The following is a 23,127-nucleotide window of genomic DNA, read 5'->3' as shown; positions in this document are numbered from 1 at the left end:
GGAGGCGGTGTTTTTTTCAAGCGCTTCCCCCGTGGTAACGTGTCTCGGTTCCTTTCGTGTATTTAGTCGTGCTTATTCTCTAGTCTCTTTCTTCTTCTTCTTATTCTTCTTCCTTATCCCCTTTTCCGCGTTACAAATCAAAGATCATCTCCTTTTCGTTTACATCTTTGGTCCTCTCTCTGTATTCGAACGCAGTCTCTTCCCTCCGAACATCTCACGATCTTTCCAATTTCCACAGTCTCGCAACAAGCTTTCATCGTGTGTCTGAATTCAAAACCGAGTCCAACAACAAGAGACGCATACCAAAAAATGCCACCGGAGCCAGATATTGAGATTCTTTCTCAAATCATGGCCCCGGAATGTGCATACTACCGAGTTCGTGTGAAGCAGAGAGTCCATTATCTCACCATTTTGTCCGGTGTATTTGACAAAGATACCATGCGTCAACCGGATCTCCTCCTCCCCAAACTCCCGGAGCTCCCCGACTCGCCCTGGACCACTATGACTATCTCGCGGGGCGGAGATGGTTCTCTCAAATCAAGAATATCTACGGATCAGCTTCCCGGGGTCAAGGGAATCTGGCATGACGTGTGCATCGACATTTTTAGCCTAAAGTGGAAGAATTGTCTCAAAAAAGATCGAGTCTATGAAGTTGAATATGAAGGTGCACCTGCAGTCGCCAAGATCGCATGCTTCGAATGGTGCTTACTCCGGATTGAGAGGGAGACGTGGGCGTACTCGAAAATAGAAAGCTACCGTCGCGAACATCCTGATGAGCCCCCCATTGCCCCGGAATTCCTCGGTCATTTGACTGAGAACGGTAGAACCATTGGTTTTCTTCTGGAAAAGGTGAATGGAAAGCCGGCCGTTGTTAATGACTTGGCCAACTGCGAGGCACTTCTTCGCAGACTGCATCGTCTGAAATTGGTTCATGGTGACCCGAATACTCACAATTTCATTGTCGATAGGGCTTCTGGAGGCAAGGTGCGCTTGATTGATTTTGAAACCGCCATGGACTTTGACGAGTACGCGGCTAGAGACGATTTGGACTTTTGCCTCGGATTTTAGCTTGATGAATAGGGCGAGAAGTAACCGTGGAATGTCTGTAACACGGTAAATGCAGTGGCAATGCACCAATGTGTAGGTTAATGCTTTTTTTGAACTCTGTCAAAAACATACCACAAACTTCCAAGTGCTCAAGTGGGGCAATTGATCCGCGTAGTAAGAACATATGATGCAGAATACTAGATGATAGGATAGTGAATCTCAACAAAGAATGATTTGATGCCTCGCTTGACGATTAGCTTCAAAGTTACTCTACAACTTTCTCATGGTCCGTGTTCCAAAATAACAACCTTGGAACGACTCATGGAATTCCAAGGTTCCCTCCCAACACCGAGCTACTTCTTTGACTAGGTGCCATGGCAGGTAGTGGTAATATGCTTGGTAAGATATCAGGTTCTAATTTACCACTTCCAGATACTACGTACTACATTTTCTAGATTGCACACCTTAGAGACAAAGGATTGAACGGCGCTAGGTCCATTCGTTATTGGCAAAGTTTCACTCTTTTTCATGACATCTATTGATTCCTAAATATATGAAGCAGTAAGGGCCGCCGGCCTAGTTTTTGCTGCTCTCGTACATTTCGTAACTTTTCAATGAGACAAAGAGCATGCTGAATACCTTTAGTATGCCCAATCATACGAAGGGTATCAATGACCCATTCAAAAAGCTCATCTGGCACACCAGTTCCCCATGCAGCCAAGGTCAATTGAAATAGAGCCATAAACACACTGTTGAGTGCTGGTGGAGGCGAGACGCTGTTGATATCCGGCTGATGAATTTTGTGGAAGATCTGGCTGCGCACGGCAATACAGATCTCGGCTGCAATCCTAGTGATAGTGGCCAGTGCTTGTTGCGATATGAGGGGCAACTCTTCAGATGCGCGCACGGTCGGTTTTGTAGTGTATGTTAAAATAATATCGTTCACCAACAAGCGGACATAGCGGTAGTTATTCAAGACGCACGATGCCCATTCATCGCGGTAGAGATGATAAAGGCCCTTGAAGGTGTATGGCATGTCCGTGGAATATTTGAGCTCATACGACCATTTCTCGGGCAATTTCTCTTCCCATGCCACTAATTCTGCTTCAATGGCTATAGCGATGTGAGCCACCTTGGCCAATGGTATGGGCGATGCGTCCATCAGGGAAGAGTATAGCTGGGCCAGCGATGCAAGAATATTCAATAAGGCGACTGCGGGTTGATCTTCAGCTTGAAAGGTTGATGGGTTCCTCCTTAGCCAGGTCGTCCAATTGAGGGAAGATGGTCCTCCCATAAAAAAATATTTGACGAACATAGAGAAATGAAAATGAAGCTGTTTTCGAGGATCCATCTGCAATGGCTCAATAGCAGGGGACATTTTGAAGCGCTGCATGACCGCTGCCGCTCCGTCTGCGTGTATAGCCCATGATGTGATGGAGCTCGCATCACAGTCAATGAATTCAAATAGCGCGAGCATCAAGATAACCTGCAAGATACCATCCAAATCCTTGTTCATGGCTGCACTTTGCACTGCTATTTGAAGGCCTTGCAGGCTTTCTCCGTACTTCTGGCGGGCAGTCTTTAGCAACACTAGTCCATGCCCGCAATTAGACGCGGCGGCCAGGCCGATAGCTACAGCGGTGCGTCGGGAGAGTTGGTTTTCCATAACTTGGCGCAAGAATGGATGCGACTTTGTCGGCTCCTGGATGCCATTTGCCGCGGGAGACGAAGTAAAATGACTAAAGAAAAATGACAACCCTTGATCATCGATATGGGGGGCTAAATATCGTTGCGTCAGTGGCAAACCCGGGGTGCGCTGAATCTGATATTCGGGCCGAGTAAGTAGATGTGCAGACGTGGCTCTTTCCCGCTGCTCTGGAGCACCCTTGGCTTTTAGTGATCTCCGTATGGTGCGGGCATTCTCATCCCGAAATAATAGCGGTAGCTCGTCGCGGTAGCCTGTGCACTGTTTGCCTGCTCGCCGACATTGGGCGCAGACCGGAACTGCCCGGTTACACTGGCACAAGTCAGGCACAAGTCAGTGACTGGCTGGGAGCTTTGTGGTATATGTCATGCGATACCTTGATACGTCTTTGACGGCATGACAAGCAAGCTTTACTAGGACGGCCGCAGAAAGGCATGATAATATCTGGACAGCGAATTTTCTTTCAGGTGCGACCAGCTAGCTTCATATGAACTAATGTGGTAGTTAGTTAGTTATTTAGTGCGAAAGTTTGACTAATCCTATTTTTATCATCCTCAAATAGGTGGCAAAAAATTACATAACATAATCAAATCCCTTTACATATACAAACATTAGAATATTTGTACTGCCAGGAAACTGTATCCATAGACTATCGTATCTTATCCCGTTAAAGCGCTGTAACATTAGTGGGGCAATGTAACAACCTTACCTAATTGGGCAACCAAATCGTGAAAGTACGTGTACTGATTGGTTTCGGCAAATGTATCTGCCCGTCACATATAGAAACTTGAAAATTAGAGACAGGGCAACGTAATCCAAGTTTTGAAAATGATATGATATGGCTAGTGTATACACAAGTATAAGGATCCCTGGCTGTCCTTGTAGACTTGCTTCCAGGCTGCGAGAATATTTTATAAATCAACCTGTCTTTTACAGACTCTTCCATTGATCTGTCTACCAACTTTGAACCCTTCGCCCGGATCAACATTCCTTATCCAACAGCATCATGACTTTTACATACCGCGATGGAATTTCACTTGCGCAGATCATCATATACTTTCCGACTTTAATCTGTGGTTACTTCTTGATCTGGAAACATGGGATTAAGGAGAGCCTAGGGTTTTTGTATCTTGTGACTTTTGCTACGCTACGAATCGTCGGAGCATGCAGTAACCTGGCCGCTATGAACGATCCTTCAATTTCGCTTTATATTGTGGTCGGTATTTGTACTGCCATTGGCCTCTCTCCCCTCATCTCTTTGTGCAACAGCTTTCTTAGTCGAGTGTAGGTAGTTGGTTTTCTCTTATGGTCGCTTGCTGTTCGGAATATGGAGGCTGACCGACCAAATCTCAATTTAGGAACAAGAATGTACAGCTCAACGGAGGAAGACCTTTGCACCGAGCCTATTTCCACACGCTTCATGTCCTCACTGTTGTCGCACTCATCATCAACATTCTCGGTTTCACATCTGACATGTCTATATCCGTCTTCGAGCACCCGTCCGCCAAGATCAAGATCGGTACCATCCTTTTTGTGGTGGCATGGTTTATACTTTGCACATTGTTTTCAATTATGTATAGCAAACGATCAGCTGTCGGGAGAGGAGAGCGGCGGGCGCTGTTCGCTGTAGGGCTTTCCTTGCCATTCCTTGCCGTTCGACTCCTCTATTCCGTCTTGATGTGGTTCTTGTCTAGCTCGACCTTCAACTTCATGGATGGCAACCCCACAGTCGAGTTGGTGATGTCTGTTCTTGAGGAGTTTGCAGTGGTTATTATCTGCACGTGGGTTGCTCTTACCTTGGAAGTGAAGAATGACCAAAGAAAGCGGGGTGAAGGTCATATTCTGTTAGGCTCGCATCAACCGGTTGAATAGATTCGGTATTCATGAAGCGACTACTTATACAGACTTGGCCTCTTCCTTTCAGAACATTCTATTGAATTTGTCCGATAAAACATTCGAATGTTAAAGTGTCTTATAATTCAATGTTCGCAACCTCGGCAAAACTGCTATAGATCGCTGGCGCGCTTCCTAATAAGGCAATTTTAGACTTGAAGAGTAGTTTACGGAGGAGATATTTGGAGAAACATTCAATGTTGAAATTTTCCCTAATGATGATCACTGACGTGACGACGTTTGTCGGGAAGAAATCTTTTGTGAAGGGAAAATATATTAGAAGGAACTTAGGGATATCGGTGAGACAAACATTGACAGCTGGAATCGACCTTGCATATCTAAGTTCCAATCATCTGCAAAATCTGCCATGTGGAACCATGCTGTGTCGGAGTGCGATCGGAGAGACTTTCGGAGGAACTGTTTTGTGGGCCAAGATCCCCTTATCCATTTTGGGTAATTATTTTCCATAAAGGGACGAGATATTGCTCCACCAGCAAATAGTATAATATTTCGCTGATTACAAGGAAACAATTTGACGGTATCATTAGCGTAAGCTACAGAAAAAAATCGCACTGCAGTGGAAAGTATTTCGCTGGTCCCGATATCCAAACATTCACCCATTTATAAGGTCACGTGGACGAAATATGCAATCAATTCTTACCAAACCCCTTATTCATCTACAAACTGTTTTCTCTGCTTTTTTCCATTATGTATTCCCAATTTCTCGACAGACAGGGCAATACAATCCCCCTATCTCAAGTGATTGGAAGCGGTGCTACCTCAGTCGTCTTACTCCAACATGGTATCGCCGTTAAAACCCCGTTAAGATGTCTGTTGAGCTCAGAGTCTGACGTCGAGGTGAACCTCATGAGCATTAAACGCGAGCAGGATGTCTATCGTCGTCTTGAAAACCCAGAGGATCCTGGCTCGAGTGGGATTGTTAAATTCATTGGATTCTTGCCCGAAGCCACGAAACTAGCCTATATGGCTAATGGAGATCTTCGATCCTACTTAGCAAACCACCGTCCTTCTTCTCAGCTTCAAATCACCTGGTTCCGTGAGATGGCTTATACACTAGGTTACATCCATGAGAGGTGTGTGCTGATTACAGATATCGCTAGTCGAAACTTTCTTCTTGACCCAAACCAATCCATCAAGTTCTGTGATTTCTCAGAAGCGTCTCTTCTTCCTCTGGACACCGATATGAGCACCGTGGATGACAATGGTTATACAACACAAGTCGATATCGGCCTCCTTGGGGCAGTCATATATGAGGTTGTGACTGGCAAAAAGTGCAAGATTGATCTCTATCAAAATAACTCTGCTGCCGATGGCCGAGCCTATTGGCCAGAAAGAAAATCTCTGCCGAGTACTGAAGATGTTTGGCTTGGTCGGATTATCGAAGGCTGCTGGAATGGTGAATTCAGCAGCGCCCAGAGCCTTCTGCAAGCTTTAAATTCAGATCACCTCTTACCATCTTCTCTCGCCCAACCGCATCCCACTGGCTGGCTGGGGTTTATCACGGATTCCTTTCAAGTGCGGCCAATCACGACCATCTGCGGTACACTGGGTCTCGTGTTTTTTATTCTCTACGCCGGCAGCAAAAGATCTCTACTGCAACGCGAAGTTCGTCTCTCTTTGTGTAAATGAATTTCTACAGGCCACTGAAAGAAGAAACTTTAACCTCAGCAAGAGCTACAGGTGCCTGGGCAGATGGCCAAAAGAATACATAGAAGACGATCTAGAATTTCAAACTGTCACGTCTTCAAACATTTGTTAGTATCAACTTATTTCATGGTTTGTGGTTGTTGCAGGTTCGTTCCAGGGTTCTCACACATGCCGCGGCATTCTACTGTAGGGGGGAAAAAAGGGACAACATTCTAAGGCATAGGGGATTCGAGGAAGGAAAGAATACTAAGTAATCACTCATGTGGGGCCGACGCTTGAATCCATGCCAGTGCAAAAAGGGGTCTGCAGAACGAAGTGTGGGGGCGCTAGACCAGAAACGGCTAAACTCCGGGTTCCGGTAATTGACAGGTCTGGCCCGTCTGGGTACCTGATTACACGCTAAAGACAAGATACGATATTAACCAGAGTTCCCGAGGTCGTCAATGCTTGCTTGACTTGTGCTCACCAATAGGGAAATTGATGCATCTTAATGATAACTCTGTTTAATAACGTAACCGGCAAGCAAGTGCATCACCCCAAAACACATACATGTAGGAAATTATAACCCCATTCCAAAGTTTCTCAACAGCCATAAGTTCAATTTTTGAATAGATTCTCAGATAGCTTCCAGGGCTGTCATTAACAATATTGAACCTTTCTCCCGACCGAGTGGATTTGGAAAGTCTTTGGAGAATACTAAGCGTGAAATCTTATGTCTGTGTTTTATGCAAATCAATAAAAAATATAAAGAAATTTTGGCGATCATGATTTAGAATCATTTAAGGAGCCCGAAAGTTTTTAGTATTACCAGAAACATATTCAATCAATGTTTGACAGCTCGACATGTAATCTTCAACTACTAGTAAACATTGAATATGTGCAATACTTTATGGTTGAGATATAAAAGGTTAGTTAACTAAATTTTGCGGGGTAATCCACTCGCTTACTGTTTACGTTGTGTCAACTTGTGTGCTAGTTTAGAAGTTAGAATACATCAAGAGTTCCTTTGGGAGTGATCCACAGGAAACCTTGAAAGCTTCATCTAATACACCATTAGGCTATACTAAAGGCTTGAAGTGAAATCATACTTTCAATTTAATATAGGTCTCCAGCCGGGATATTTGGTTGAATAAAAAAAAAAAACACGCACGTTGCAAGTTCTTGTGGATTCTCTAGTTCCCCGCCTCTTCGTCTCTCCGCTTTTTTCTTTAGCCGGCTTTTTAGCGAAATCAAGGCTAGCGTGGTAGTACTTAGCTTTTCCCAACCAGTTTGTGTAAGCAAGTATAGCCTAATAACCACATGTTGCCCCAAAAAATAGACGAGATCAGGTGCGCCGATAGTGAACTAGCGACGCGGGTGTTGGTTTAGTCTGGAGATGACAGAAAATACATGTAGCAGGCAACCGAGGTATTAAAGGGAAATCTTAGGCGAGAATGTGTTTATATAGCTTCATAATCCTCTCTTTTCCAAGATACAGTGCCAAGCAGCTTCCAGGGTTTCATCTACACAAGTTCAATTCTCATCATGCGTTCATCTCTTGCGTTAACGGCCTTGCTAGTTGGCGCTTCCCAAGGAGCACCCCATGCCTCTATCAACAATGAGAAAATTGATCTCAACACACTTGCTCAACATCGGGAAAAACTATGGTTTGGCTCAGCAGCCGATATTCCTGGAACTGCTGAAACCACTGATGCTGCTTATCTCAAAGTGCTGAAGAGCAACTTTGGTGAAGTCACGCCCGCCAACGCCATGAAGGTGCGTTCACCTAAAAACCGTTCCTCATTCAACTTGTTTCAATTAACCATTGATCGCGTCTCTAGTTTATGTATACCGAGCCAGAGCAGAACGTATTCAACTTTACCGAAGGCGACCAATTCCTAGAGGTCGCAGAGAGCTTCGGCGCCAAAGTCCGATGCCATAATCTTGTCTGGGCCAGCCAGCTGTCTGACTTCGTCACATCCACGACCTGGACGGCCGAAACCCTCACTGCTGTGATGAAGAATCACATTTTCAAGACCGTTCAGCACTTTGGTCGGCGCTGCTACTCGTGGGATGTGGTTAACGAGGCTCTCAACTCGGACGGCTCCTTCTCCTCGAGTGTCTGGTACGACACCATTGGCGATGACTACTTCTATCTCGCATATCACTATGCGCAACTGGCATTGGCAGAGATCGGCGCAGATGATGTGAAGCTGTACTACAACGACTACGGTATCGAGAACCCCGGTACCAAAGCCACTGCCGTCCTGCAGCTCGTCAATAATTTGCGGGAGCGTGGTATCCGAATTGATGGTATCGGGCTGGAATCGCACTTTATCGTGGGCGAGACTCCTTCTCTTGCCGACCAACTTGCTACAAAGCAGGCTTACATCAAGGCTAATCTCGATGTGGCTGTCACGGAACTTGATATTCGTTTCTCGGCTGCGCCGTTTTACTCGGCCGCTGGTCAGAAGCAGCAAGCGGAGGACTACTACACCAGCGTTACAAGCTGCGTAAATGCTGGTCCTCGCTGCATTGGTGTGACTGTTTGGGACTTTGACGATGCGTACTCTTGGGTTCCTGGTACCTTTGCTGGACAGGGCGGTGCCTGTTTGTTCAACGATACTCTTGAGGCGAAGCCGGCGTACTACGCTGTTGCTCAGGCTCTCGAGGGGCAAACGCTTTCAGTGTAACTTATATAATATTTTTCCGGGCGAAAGTTTATAGGCTTGAGTCATCAGGTGTGATGTTGCAAATTCATTGTATGGGAATGTGAAAAGTACCCAGAAGGTATCAAACTTGAAAGATGACATGCCATGCGTAAGCTGATTAATGAACATGAAGTCAATAATAGTAAAGGCAGGATAGGAGACTAAAGCCGGGCAAAGATTGTCCAGTAAGGTAAAGACCGGTAATGAAAAGACGAGGGCCATCAAGGAGCTAAGATAATAAAGCTCGGTGATCAGGATCAACACTGACAGTTCCCGAGTGACCTGCAAGGCTATTTCTTAGTGTTCCTTTTTCGATATTCCACAGGTTCACTGTATGATCGTCTATCCCTGGCCACTCCGGTTGCCAATGTATCATCGATGCACGTGCACAAAATGTCGTTGGCTGTATCGATTTTGTCGTTGGCTGAGGCTATCAGGGCCTGGAGGTCGTCGTCGAACTTTGCTGGTGCCGGATCCTTTGATGGCGACCGATACAACGCGTCCGCGATATAGTCGGTGCGTCCGGTGCGATGATGGACCTGCAATCGGAACTGCTGAATGTATTGCGATGCACGCACAAGTTTCAGGTTTAACTTGAAGGAATGGATAGAACGGATTGTGTCTAGACCAGCTGTACAAAGGGGAGTAAGCGATCTATACAATGAAGGAGTTCACCGTGAGTTACTTGTTAGTACTATTTGTAAATAGATGATTCGGTTATCAATAGACACAGTCACTTGGTGATTTTCAACTTACTATTATATTACCTTACTATTATATTAATTACCATACAATAATTTCAAAACATAAGCCAATATATTTAATATTTTAAATCCCCCCCTTATTAATTAAATAAAATAGATGAAAATGAAAAGAAATTATTTTTAGAGAGCTTCAAACTAGAGATATTTAATATAATTTTACTATTTGAATTTTATTTTCAAGATCTTAAAAATTTTAAATTTCAACCACATGTGCAGTCAACCAGTGCGTTGGTTGTTGATTAACAGTACTTAGAATCCTCAGGGTCAAATATAGATCTTTATTAAATATTTTAAGAAACAGTAACACATGTGCATCTCAAGTGCTGAATATTACGTTTCATGAAACATTTGAATACCAAATATCCACCATTTAATCGTAGCCAGCCGCTAAGGACCGTAGCCATTATATCCGTTTACTCATCATCAAGATAGATATCCTCAACAGTAATCAGGAATCCTTAGACTCGCGGCAGATCAGGCGCGATTGGTCCGTCAATTAAGGCCTAAGACTAAGTGGGAGCGCAATAAATGTAAGGCCTTGATGAGCATCTAGCTCGATAGCAGTTATCCTAAATACTAGTAAAGCGATTTCAAGGCTATAACCATAAAGATTTCGACCCGCTGATGTTAATACGGGTCCTAGAGTTCAAAAACTTGGGAAGAAAAAGTTACTATTTAATCTATTAAGCTCAAGAAGAAAAGACCTCACAGAGAATGATGACCATAACATAAGCTATATCTAGGGTTTCACGCTTCCTAACGCTGCAGATCGTTCCAGATGTCACTTAGAAGCGAGAAATGAAAAGAGGAAGGGTACACATATTAAGACGAAACTCCCACACAGACAGCATATCCAAGCCACAGTGATGCGCAACTGGTTCCAACGCTCGGGTTCCATATGTAGAAGTCGCTCAGTAAGATGTCATATTGATCGGCAATGGCTTGGCAACCGTCGCCAGAAACCACAGTATGCCACTTGTTGCACTTGTTGCACTTGGAAGCCTCATCCGGCATGACCTCCGCTGGCGGAGTGGTGGTTGTGCTGACTGTGGAGGTAGACGTTGACGTTGTCAAGCTCGTGGAAGTCGGAACTGACGTGGAGTTCCCTTCAACACATATTTGCTCGAATCCATCGCTGGAGAGTGCGTTCCAGACACCTTTATCACAATCACTACCTATCCAAGGATTGAGCGAGGTGACGGTAGTGACAGAGACGTTGAAAAGGGACGAAAACATCGTGCAGTTGAAAGCACCTAGGGCGAGGAAGTCAGCAACCTTGATCTCATTTTATTTTGGTTGATAATATATGTCGTCTGAAAACCTACTCTTATCGGCAGCGCGGAGCTGGATATAGCAATTGCAATCAGGTGGTTGAACACTGGTTGATGAAATTAGACTGCTATTTGCGGCAAAACAATAATCGTATGGCAGATCTTGGGAAGCTAGAAAGGCGTTAGAGCTGTTTGAAGCGATAGTACGACTAGGAATAAAACTTGCTAGTTGCTTTTCCGGAAACAATGCAGTAACTATACCCAGGTGTGAAGGTACAGTCACTGGCCGATAAGCTAGGATTCCAGCTAACAAGATCATTGACGGTGACCTCTGCAATGCTGGCCCAGATATCGCATTGTTTTAGGGTTGTCGCATTCGCGGTAGTAGAACTGAACGCGTTGTTATAGATATCGCATCCTTCGATAGTACCAGATGCTCTGGGCTCGAGGGTAGCCGTGGCAACAGAGGCCGGGGTGTATGTTGTCGAGGCAGGCTTCGTGAAAATGTATGCTGCAGTGGAGGTGACATAACTGGTATAAGTAGCGATATTTCCTACTGCTTCAACACAGTATGACGTGTTCAGCCATAGGTTTGTGCAGTTTGAATCTACTTGTGGATTGAGGAAATAGAAGTCACTCAAAGAAATGGCATACTTGAGTGAGATCATCGAACAGTCCTCTCCAGATAAGACCTAGCGAAGTATTAGGGATTAAAAAAAGTAGTACAGGCTAATTGTCATCACACACCTCATGCCACTCCGCACAATTGGTGTTGGATAGAGGTTGGGCATCAGTTGGCACTGCTACAGCAGTGGTTGCACTAGAGCCCTCGCTCACAATGGCTGTACCGGTTGGCGAGCTACGTTCGAATCAGTACTGTGAAATCAAGAGCACGCCGAATTTAGGCAGACTCCCTTACCTGGCACAAATATACCAGCCTCTCCAGGAGGCCAATCAAGATTCACTCAAACTACATAGCTCTGGCATAAGGAAGTTCTCGAGAAGAGGATTTGTCCTGCCCCGCCCTCGTTCTATATTTTCTTTTTGGTCAAATGAGTTATGATTCGTTACTGTATGCTAGCCCATTCTGGGAAAAAAGTTCAAACCGCCCCTTAGCCGCAATATCATTTGGTAAAGGCCACTTTCCCTAACGAAATAATACATACACAAAAAAAAGACACCACCACAGGCCATGCCTAAACTAGTTTGACTGCGGTGTTGACTGCGGTGAGTTGGGATCACCAGGGTGGACTTGGTCCAGAATGTCGCATGGGCGCTGACGGCTATCCAGCCACCCCTGTAGCTGCCTGATGAGCACTCCTACCACTGCCTCTTGCTCATCTGCGTGAGCCTGTGCAAGCTCGGCGGTGAGCTCTTTTACAATGCCATCATTGCGTTTCAACTCTTGCCATGCTTCATTGGCAACTTGCTTGCTGATCGACGGGGTTTGGGATTGAGATATTCCTGTATATGATAAATCAATACAATACGGGCGGGAGACAGGGCGGTGAAGTTGGAATTTGAAATTGGGTTATGGCACAAGGGTGGTACATTTCGGCCGCCGTAGCTCAGGGGTAAATACTTGCCAAGACAAAAGCGGGGTCGTGGGACCCAAAGAATCAACTTTACTTCCAAGGGAACACAACTATGCACATGTGAACAAGCATATCCATATTATCGCCAACCCCAAAAAGGCGCTACTGGGACTGTATCATCGCCATGACATACTCAGAACCAGAGACGATAGGCATTCGGGAGAAGGTTCGCCGACAATATAACCGATTTCGTCGGGATAAGTCTCGGGATTCCTCGAAACATGCCCAAGCAGCACAGTCTGTTCCAACAAAGTATATATTCCAAGCTTTCACTATAATACTATCCCATGGTTATAATTGATTGAACCTGACTAATGAGGTAGCCAGGCATGCTTCATCACCTCAACAGGTAAACCATCCCCAACATAAAGATGTCACCAGAGAGTCGATCGATACCGGGAACAATACGGCTCTTCCCACTCCCCAACTTGACTGTGATGAAGAAGACTTGAAAGCCGAGGATTTGCTTCTTGGCAATGAGATTGAAAATGGTAGTGCAACTTCAGACGTTTGGAGTGCAGCATACCGTGAAGCAGTTGAGAGTCTTGGGGAGGATATTACCGCCGCCCTGGCCGGAAAGAATGCCTCCCAGTTGTTTATGGATCTGGAAAAGATCGAACTCGACAAAACTCACGAATCTGCTTTTTTGAGGGGCGTCAAGCGTTTACATTCCTTGAAGTTACCACTTGAAAATCTCAAGCTAGCATTGGATCTCGCAAGTCCACTTGCAAATCTTGAAACAACTGCATTCACAGTGTGCGGCGTAGCCAGAAGTGTCACAGCGGTATTTTCAGCTCATGAACATCAAGCCTAGCAAAATACTGATATCAGAACAGATTGCTATTACATTTGCCAATGCCGATTTGGAATTCGCGAAACAAATTGCGGACATGTTAAAACGGATCTCTTTCATCGATGAGTGTGACACGCTGGGCCGGAAAGTTGGTAGAAAAGATATTCACAAGGTGAGCCCTTTTTCGTTTACTTTGTATCATTTAAAAATTATCTAATGTTCTTCAGGCGCTCGTATCTGTGTATCGAAAAATGCTAGAATTCTACGACGCTGCCCTCACAATACTGAAGAGGAAAGGGGCCAAATTGGTATTGAAAATGGTTCTGGAGAACGATCGCCTTCCAAGTATCGTCCGAGAATTCTAGACAAGTGCCGATGAACTCCAAAAAGTTATACAAAAAGCGACGATCGACATACTGGAGGATATACGAAAGATGCTGTATGCCCAGGAATGTGAGTATTTGTGCACCGAAGAGTTTGCGTATAATCTTAACAGTTTCTAGTTGGTCAATGGCTCGGACTTGAGAAACTCAGCCGTCAAAGTCAATTTCGGGCTGAGTTGCAGGGGCTTCGGGCCAACGAGGCTTGCAAATTCTTACTGAAAAGTTACAACTTCAACCGTTGGTACTGTACATCGGAGTCTCAGCAATTGGTTATCCTTGGTGATATGGGCCATGGAAAAACCTTTGCAATGACATTCGTTGCAGATGAGCTAAGTCAAAGAAACAAATTTTTGTTACCTCGACCCGCACTATGCCAGTACTATTGTCGGGATGACGAGACAGGGAAGCTCACTGCTATACTATCTGCTCTGGTTTATTCACTCCTGAATCAACTAGAAGGCCTGCAGAAGCCGTTTTTTGAGAGCTATAAGCAGGCTCAGATGTCCGATTTTGATCCAGCGTCAAACACCCAGACCATGAAAGCACTTCTGCAAAATATGCTAAACATGATTGATCGTCCAGTTATTTTCGTTATTGACGGCATAGATGAGTGCGACGATGAATCTAGGTCTAGCCTACTCGAGTTCCTGAATTCTGCATCACAAATGACTTCGGGACTCAAAACCATTATATCTACTCGTCCTCGAGAAAGTATCTTGGAACAGCTGAGCCATGTGAACAAGATTAAACTGGGTTGTGATCCTGAACGAGATCTTATCATTGTTGAAAAATCCCTTGAAAGACTGCCACATCTATCATCAGATGTTAAAGCACTGGTCAGAGAAAAGCTGTCCCAACAAGCACAAGGAAGCGCCATCTGGACAAAAATGATCATTGAACTCATCAAAGCTCGTCGAATAGCGGCGAAGCCTGCGATGGAGCGCTTTCTGATGGAAATTCCTTTCCCTGAAAAGCTTTCGGATGTTTACATGTCATTATTTTCACGTTGCACTTCAGACGATCCAGAAAATCGGCGTCTTGCCGCTGCGGCTTTGAAAATCCTCGCTACCAGCCACCGACCTTTGAGCATACTAGAGTTGGCCTGGGCAGTGGCATTGAGCCTGGCTGAGAACGTCACAACAGTGGAATTTCTTGGTAGCCTAGTAGACCATCAAAGAGTCATGGAACTTATCTATCCATTCATTGCTTCCCTGGACCACAACAAACTAGGATTGCCCCAAGTTCGACTTACACACCAGTCTGTAAGGGAGTGGATCTTCAAAGACTTCGATTCAAAAATTCCAGGCTCGAAAGAAACTGATCAGATGAATCATAAATCTGAAAACCCGAACTCACTTATGCTCAACATTTGCATTAAATATTTGCTCTTGGAAGAAATCGGCAATACGCATATCTTCTCCGAAGATCAAGCAGCACTCCAAGAGCTACCTCCATGTCCTACATTATTCAGCGACGAGGAAGATTCGATCCAATATGATGGAAACTGTACTTGGGAATCCTGGGAAGACGATATGGTTCGGTTTGACCCGGTTGAACGTGGCTTTGGAGAATTATTCGTCTACGCATCATGCCATTGGCTAGATCATTTTAGTCGCATCACGGTCGAGTCTCTTCCAAGCCTAGCAATTATCGAGAATGTCTGTGAAGCGGGATCTATTCGTCTAAGCAATTGGGTTGAACAAAATCGTCGACCGGCTTGCGCAATGTTGCCCAGGTTTGAGTTTGACTACAGACTTTTTGACCCTCTGAGCATCACTTTGGTCTATGGCTCAGTGGCTGCGATGCATGATATGCTTGGAAAGACAAACCTGGACAGCAATAGATATCTTGAAGGATCTGTGATGAAAGCCGCCGACCAGATTCTTCAGTGGGGAGACATATCAAGACTTAGGACATTATTCTTGGATGAGCGCGCTGGTCCGCAGCTTCAAAATCTTGACCTCTTCCGAATTGTCATTACGAGGTGGCAAAAGTCCCAACGTACTATCAAGCCATCAAGCACAGAAGGGCAGAATTGGGACATTGTTTTTGACCTTGTCTATGATTTGTTAGATAAGCTTATTGAGGAACACTGGGGAAACGAACTCTTATGTTTGGCTGCCGGCGCAGGCTGTATAGCCCTAGTACAGCGTTTGCTAACTAGCACCCAGAACAATGCAGAGCTCAGGAAAGAATTGTTCCGTGGAAATTCATCATTTGACAAATCAACGCATCAATCAATCGGACGTGCGGTTTTGGGAAATCATATCGACACCGTGCGCTACCTACTGAGCGACAATGACATTGAAACGCACCTTCGATACCGAAACTCTCTCGGAGAAAACGTTCTACATCTAGCATCAAGACTATGCAACCCAGAGATGTTCCGTCTTTTGGTTCCCCGCTTCCAAGAAGGCGTCATTGAAGAAGATGATCAAGGAGACACCCCTCTAGCACGAATCATCATGAGCCCAGCGGCTTCGGCTTCGCGTTATGAGTCCGCGGCTGTGTTTCTTACGCAAATCAGCGCTGACTGGAATAGTCGCTCTTTAGGTTGTCAAGGAAAGGCTTTGCAATTGGCTGTGTCGGTTTATGATCTAGATATTTGTTCCATTTTGATATGGATTGGCAACATCGATCCTATGTCGGCCTTGGCTTGTCGCACTGACAGCCAAGTGGATTTGCAAGATATGGAACGTGAGAATGAGAATGGTTTACTGGGTATTTTGGTTGGCCTTTTTCTTTGCGGGGTTGAGGGGGACTATTCAGAGCAGTTGGTTTGGTCGGTAAGAGAGACTATTCAACATCTAGCCCAACTATATTACACTAGGTATCATTACCTGTGCCTCGGGCACAGTCTTTAGTTATGTGATTTCATATGAATCAGGGATTTAAAAGTAAACAAATTCATTCACATTCTTTCATCTACCTCATAGCTCCTACAAACTCTAAAAACTCTACAAACTCAAGGCAATCTGTCCAATCACCCTCGACTCCCAAGAACTCATTATCCTTATTAGTAATGATGAAAATGAAGAAGATTGAAGATGCAAGGAGTTTGGTGTGCTCATTCATGCACTCCTGAGTCCTGGATCTTTGTGCTCCTCTGTAGCCCGCCGCGGCTATTCAGTCCCAACTTCCTACAGTCTTCTGGGTCCCGCAAAACTATGGCGCCGCGGGCTCCTATTCGTGATTCATATGATGATCATGGAATCATTGATTTATCTATAATCTATGGCGCTCCGCAAATAATACGAGTAAGTACGATAATCAGGTTTCACTAGGTCTGAGCAAGTTTGAAGTATTGCAAACTATATTTAAAACATTGAAAGTTCAACCACCCAAGAGTTGCCGCAGATAATAAACATTTATTACATATCAACACTGAAACAATACATTCCATGGCCTCCATATGTATAACATACAACCACCCAAGACTTTGCCAAATCATGATTAATGTTCTCTTCAAACTGCAGGCATAATACATTTCAGGTAGCCTTTCACCCAGATCTGGCGAACTGGGACCTCTCCCTTATCCATAATTGGGACATCGATATCCCTCGAAAGGAGGTTGGCGAGGCGAGTCATTTCCCCGGGCCCAGAACTCTTAAAAGTCTCGTTCTCAAGAGCTTGGGACAAACCAGTTCTAACTAAGCATCCGTCGGTTGTCTTTATTAAGTCCCTTGGTGTAATCCTATATAAAGTAATAGTAAATTTGTATGTATAATAGTATATCTTTCCTTTATCTCCCCAAATTCTTCGGCACTCCTCTATTAACAGTAAGTAAAGAGGGATAAAGCATAATATATTTGTTAAAGTAGTGATAGGTAATATAGTTTGATCTATAGAAGGTTAGAATCAACTCTAAAGGCTACTAGTAATTTTTTGTCCCCCTCCGATATGGTGTAATCCAGGGGGACAGCGGAAAGACTATGGTTCTGCGTGGTGCTATGAGGGATAACCGTGGTGTTTCCGTATAGTCGATTTTGTGGATCTAATTAGGACTAGTGTCGGAACAGTGCTACATGTCTAGATAGGTTTAGCGCGTGATTCTCGACCCTTCCTACATAATCCCGGCGGCTTTATCAATAGCAATTGATTGCCAAATTTAGATATCCGCTGGAAATTGACTTTACCTCGCTTTGTTTAAGTAGCGTGAACTCCCCATTCACTCATATGGCAATCAAGCTCTGCCCTTTACTTTTAGCCTACCACAATCAAAATAGCCCCCCAAAGGTCAGAGAAGTAGATAAGAGACTAGAATATGTTTCTCCTCTAGCCGGATCTAAAAGTCATGACTAACAAAGTCGGATTAATAAAGGAACAGATAAAGGGAATTCATTATAACTTTTAGAAGTATTATACTTTTACCTAATCTATATATATACTTTAGCTAACTAAAGAATATAGATAGGTATAAGAACTTCTAAATAAATATTATAAATATTAGCTTAAAAATATTACCCTAAGGGCTATCTAAGGCTTCTTTAAATAGTATCTAGATAAGTATAATATAAACTATAGGTCTAGCTTTATAATAATTATATACTTTTTTAGAATATACTAGATAGATAAAAGGGATATTTACCTTCCTTACTAATTTAGGAAAGATATTTCTTTAGTATAATTTTTATAATCTAATTACTAATTAATTAGACTTCCTTCTAACTTAATAAGCTAGTATAATTAATAGCTATAGAATATAAGCTTAATAAGACTACTAAGGAATAATTATTATTTAGTATTAATAAGGTATTTATTATTATATATTATTTAGTGGTTATTTATAATATAGTATTTCTTATATTCTAGGTTCTTTTCTAATTAAATATACTCTAGAAAATAATAGTATCTATTTTAGCCTAATCTAGGACTCTTATATTATCTTCCTATTATAAGGAGGAAAATAATATACTAAAATAGAAAGATATTAATCTTTATATAATAAAATACCCTAAATATTCTAATACCTAAGTTCTTCTTATAAGGGCTAGATATAAGCTTAATAAAGAAAAAAGAAATTAAGGGGCTCTATAAGTTCTGGTCTTATATAATTATTTATAATTCTTTCTAATTATTATTAGGCTTATATTTATTTATACTAAAAGAAATAATAATCTTAGGCTTTATATTATTTAGGATATACTTATATATACCTTTCTTAATAATATATTTATAAGCTAATATATTAAATACCCTTAAGATATTTAGTATTTTATAACTATTCTAGATTATTACTATAGTATACCTATTTATTTTAAGGATAGTATAAAAAATATTCTTATTTTTAGGTATACTATAAAAATAAAACTTAAGGCTTAGACTATTAACTATAAAGTCAGCTTTTTATATACTTAGGTATAGGAATATAAAAAAAAAGCTAGTATATAGGTTGGGTTCCTAGATGAGGGATTACTCTATAAATACTAGAAAGATATAGCTAAAAACTTAAGTATATCTAGAGAAATCTAGAGTAAATAAAAACTATACTAATAAAATAGGGAACCTTAATAAGTACTCCTATAATATAATTATGGGTTATTAAAAAAGTGTAACTTTCTTGAATTATATATCTATCTTTAATAATACTTAATTAATTTTTATATAAACTCTAATTAAGGATTCTTTATTAAATCTTATATACTATAGAAATCTAATATAAGATATATTAGTACTATTTTACCTAAATACTAAGTAAAAAGAGTCTATTAAAATAGATACTAAGCTCTAAGACTTTAAAAAGATAGCTAAGTTAACTAAAGATAAACTTATATTAGAATTTTATAAATTAAGTAAAGTGTTATATAATACTCTATGATCATAGTAAGTATTATTTGTTAGGGCTTCTACTTACTAAGTAGATACTTAATCCTTAAGTTATTAATTTATAATTATACTATTATTAATTAACATTAGGCCTTATATAGGCTTAGGTCTATAGAATAGACTTAATAGGGGGTTCTATATCTAAGAGGGTATTACCTAGTTAAGCTATACTTAGGTACTAAGTTAAGGGACTAGAGACTAAGGATACCTCTCCTAGTAGGGGTTTATCTTATACAAAACTAATAGGTAAATAAACTATTAGGTTCTAAATAATAATATATAGATTAATTATAAAGAACTAAGTATATATAGATAATAACTATCTTTATATACTAAGTCCTTTCTATCTATTATCTAGGTCCTATTCTATTACTAAGATAAGATCCTATCCTACTACTAAGGTAGGTTGGTACCTAATTATTAAGGGTTATACCTTATATAATTATATTAAATATACTATATTATTATAGTAGAGTAATAGCTAATATACTAAGGTAGCCCTAACTAACTCCCTATATACTAGATTTATTTTACTTAGGTAGTGACTAAATATGGTATAATTAAAGGGAGTAAAGGTTTATTATATAGAGTAACCTAGGTATTGGACTTCCTATCCTAATTTATTCTACTAACTACTTACTTAGTCCTAGCTTAGTAAGCCTTAACTAATTATATATCTTATAGCTTATTTTATACTTCCTAGGAATGGTTGGTTCTTATCTCTTTTCTAAGGTTTTAATTAAGTAGGTCTATAATATTACCCCCTTTTTTCTTAGTCTTTATTCTTAAAGATTCCTTAATAATTACTACCTCTCTTAGGTAAGTATAATACTTAAATATTTTTCTGATTTTTCTTCTCCCTATATTTTTCTAATTATATCTCCTTTTAGTATTTCTAGTTATAAACTTTATTAATTAATTAAATATAAGGGTTTTAAATTCCTTATTCCTTATCTTTACTATATTACTTAAAATAAATCTTATATTTAATCTAATTACTCCTACTATTATATAGCCTATAATTAGGCTAGTAGTTCTATAAAGTATAAAATACCTAAGGAGGCTTTTACTAATACTAAGTAGTAATAATTATTTAAATCTTAGTCTTTACTTAAAGATAAGGAGGAAGCTATCCTAGTTACTTAGTAGGAAATACTAGCTAAGCTAACTTATTTATATAAATAAAAGAAGTTATTAAAGAAATATATAGATAATTTTATTATATATAAATATTAAGATATTACTAAGTTAGAAGAATTTAAGTATTATAAAAAGGATAAACTAGATTAGCTTAAAAAAGAGTATATTAATACTAATTATTCTAAAAATAAATATAAAATTAAGACTACTCTAGCTATTAGAGAGTATTCTAGTCTTACTTATATTAAGGATATTTAGCTTCTTATAGTTATATTAAAGGATTCTACTCTAATATAGATAATTATATTTATAGACTAGAGTAGTATTAATTTTAATTCTTTCTTTACTATTATCCCTTAGGGGTCCTCTTTACCTTCTAATAATATTATTAAACTAGTTAGTGGTAGCCCTTTAAATTCTTAATTAGTTCCTATATGTTTTTTTTAATAAGGTACTCTTACTATTTTATTAGGAGTTATTACTAACTATTTTTTTATTAGTCTATTAGGATTTCTTCTATTTTATATTCTTATTTATTAATATCCTTAATTTTAATATTAATAGTAATTAGTATATTCTCTAGTATTTTTTCTAATAGTAAAATATAAAAAACTAGATATATTTATTTTATACTTTCTAATAATTATAATTAGTAGTTAACTAGTCCTATCCTTTCTTTAATTATAAAAGGCCCTAATTTTTAGTAATTAAGTTTCTTATTAGGTTATTTAGTTTTAATATTTCTTTATAAGAGGTATACTCTCTCCCCCTTTTTAAGTATAAGCCCTTCTTTATAGTTTTTATTATAATAACTTTTTATCTATAGATTAAAGAAGTTAAGGTCTTATACTATCTAATTATATAATTACTTAATATTTATAGCTAGAATTTATAATAATTCTACTATAGTATAATTATTAATTAGTTCTTTAATAATTATAGGATTATATCTATAATTTATAAAGAATAATAATTCCTTAGTTATTATATATATTATATTATTATATATAAATTATATAATTAGTAATAATCCTATTTAGTTATCTTATTAGTAATTTATATAATACCTTAGGTATTATTCTAGTATCTAGTTTATTTACTTAGTTTAGTTATTAGTTTATAGATAGTAGGTGATTAAGAGTCTATACTCTATTCTAATCTAGTCTATAAATAAATATTATATATTTAATATAAATAACTTATCTTAGTTAGATATGATTTTTCTTAGTAATCTATAGTTTATAAAGATATTCCTAATTAGGATATTTACTATTTATTATATATTAATAGTTTCTATTATTAGAATTATATAGGTATACTTAGTTAACTTATTAATAATAACTATAATTATATTATATCTATCTAAAATTAGTAGTTTAGTAATAAAGTTTATTATAATCTATTCCTATAGTTTTATTAGTACTTCTAAGTTTTATATTCCTCTATAGGGTTAGTATTATAAAGACTTATTCTATTAATAAATATTATATTACTAAATATAGTTCCTAACTTTTTAGTATATATTAGATATATAAAAGTTTCTTATAATTAGCTTAACTATTTTTTCTACCCCTAGGTATCCTTTACTTAGTATATTATAATATTACTAAATAATCTCTTCTTATATTCTCTATAGAATATATACTAATCTATAGATAAGTAGGATTCCTTTATCTAGGATTACCTTTTTATTATTTTCTTTATTAATTATATCTTATAGATATTAATTATCTCTAGTAGCCTCTTAGATTTATTTAAGCTATATAGTATTTTCTAATTTATTTATTACTATAAGTATCTAATAATTATAGATAAGGTTTCCTTTTTTATCTATCTTTAGTATTACTAATATTATATCCTTAACTCTAATCTAGTAGTTAGGTCTCTTACTTAATATATCTACTTAGTTATTTATTCTTCCTTTATAATATTTAATCCTATAATTATATTATAAAAGTATCTTAGCCTAATATACCTATTATTATATAAGTATTTTTATAGTAGTAAAGAATATTAGGTTTATATAGTCTGATTTAACTAATATCTAGTATTTTACTCCCTTTAGGTATAATCTCTATACTTTAAATACTAATACTATAGCTAGTAGTTCTTTATTATAGATATTATAATTAAGTTCTATTAATATTATCTTTTATAACTAAAAGGTAATTAGTTTAGGTCCTCTAATCCTATTAGTAATAATTTCTTATATAAGTTATATCTTAATTATATAGTCTAATATATCTATTTTAACTATAATAGGTAATTCTAGATTAAAGTATTACGGACCCACTTAATCAAAACCTCAGAAAAGAGATAGGAACCAACTATTCCCAGGAAGTATAAAATAAG

At 39.5% G+C, this 23,127-nt stretch overlaps 7 protein-coding genes across 7 annotated transcripts; 5 read left to right on the top strand and 2 right to left on the bottom strand.

Annotated features, from left to right (window-relative positions):
- Positions 1-309: 309 nt before the first annotated feature.
- On the top strand, positions 310-1,068 carry N7466_003941 (alpha-galactosidase A; the record flags this gene model as incomplete). Its single annotated transcript, XM_057163338.1, has 1 exon — positions 310-1,068. The coding sequence occupies one exon, from the start codon at positions 310-312 to the stop codon at positions 1,066-1,068; it is 759 nt and encodes a 252-aa protein (XP_057022019.1).
- A 514-nt stretch (positions 1,069-1,582) lies between these two features.
- N7466_003940 (Zn(II)2Cys6 transcription factor) lies at positions 1,583-3,188 on the bottom strand (the record flags this gene model as incomplete). Its single annotated transcript, XM_057163337.1, has 2 exons — positions 1,583-3,064; positions 3,129-3,188. 2 exons carry the CDS (start codon positions 3,186-3,188, stop codon positions 1,583-1,585), a joined length of 1,542 nt encoding a protein of 513 aa, XP_057022018.1.
- A 1,037-nt stretch (positions 3,189-4,225) lies between these two features.
- On the top strand, positions 4,226-4,624 carry N7466_003939 (uncharacterized protein; the record flags this gene model as incomplete). The annotated part of the gene is made up of 2 exons (XM_057163336.1): positions 4,226-4,296; positions 4,333-4,624. 2 exons carry the CDS (start codon positions 4,226-4,228, stop codon positions 4,622-4,624), a joined length of 363 nt encoding a protein of 120 aa, XP_057022017.1.
- Positions 4,625-5,353: 729 nt separating this feature from the next.
- On the top strand, positions 5,354-6,295 carry N7466_003938 (uncharacterized protein; the record flags this gene model as incomplete). The annotated part of the gene is made up of 1 exon (XM_057163335.1): positions 5,354-6,295. The coding sequence occupies one exon, from the start codon at positions 5,354-5,356 to the stop codon at positions 6,293-6,295; it is 942 nt and encodes a 313-aa protein (XP_057022016.1).
- A 1,542-nt stretch (positions 6,296-7,837) lies between these two features.
- N7466_003937 (endo-1,4-beta-xylanase) lies at positions 7,838-8,985 on the top strand (the record flags this gene model as incomplete). Its single annotated transcript, XM_057163334.1, has 2 exons — positions 7,838-8,068; positions 8,134-8,985. 2 exons carry the CDS (start codon positions 7,838-7,840, stop codon positions 8,983-8,985), a joined length of 1,083 nt encoding a protein of 360 aa, XP_057022015.1.
- A 1,604-nt stretch (positions 8,986-10,589) lies between these two features.
- On the bottom strand, positions 10,590-11,896 carry N7466_003936 (LysM peptidoglycan-binding domain-containing protein; the record flags this gene model as incomplete). Its single annotated transcript, XM_057163333.1, has 4 exons — positions 10,590-11,042; positions 11,093-11,145; positions 11,316-11,730; positions 11,786-11,896. Coding segments are annotated over 4 exons (1,032 nt in total), but the record flags the coding sequence as incomplete, so codon positions are not given.
- An 861-nt stretch (positions 11,897-12,757) lies between these two features.
- On the top strand, positions 12,758-16,362 carry N7466_003935 (uncharacterized protein; the record flags this gene model as incomplete). The annotated part of the gene is made up of 7 exons (XM_057163332.1): positions 12,758-12,885; positions 12,961-13,417; positions 13,470-13,598; positions 13,654-13,734; positions 13,792-13,879; positions 13,930-16,299; positions 16,352-16,362. The coding sequence occupies 7 exons, from the start codon at positions 12,758-12,760 to the stop codon at positions 16,360-16,362; spliced, it is 3,264 nt and encodes a 1,087-aa protein (XP_057022013.1).
- Between the last annotated feature and the right edge of the window lie 6,765 nt (positions 16,363-23,127).

Source organism: Penicillium verhagenii (genome assembly GCF_028828195.1).
Source record: "Penicillium verhagenii strain IBT 33310 chromosome Unknown utg000005l_segment0_segment0, whole genome shotgun sequence".
NCBI classification, from domain to species: domain Eukaryota; kingdom Fungi; phylum Ascomycota; class Eurotiomycetes; order Eurotiales; family Aspergillaceae; genus Penicillium; species Penicillium verhagenii.
This window is presented reverse-complemented; position numbering and strand designations above follow the sequence as displayed.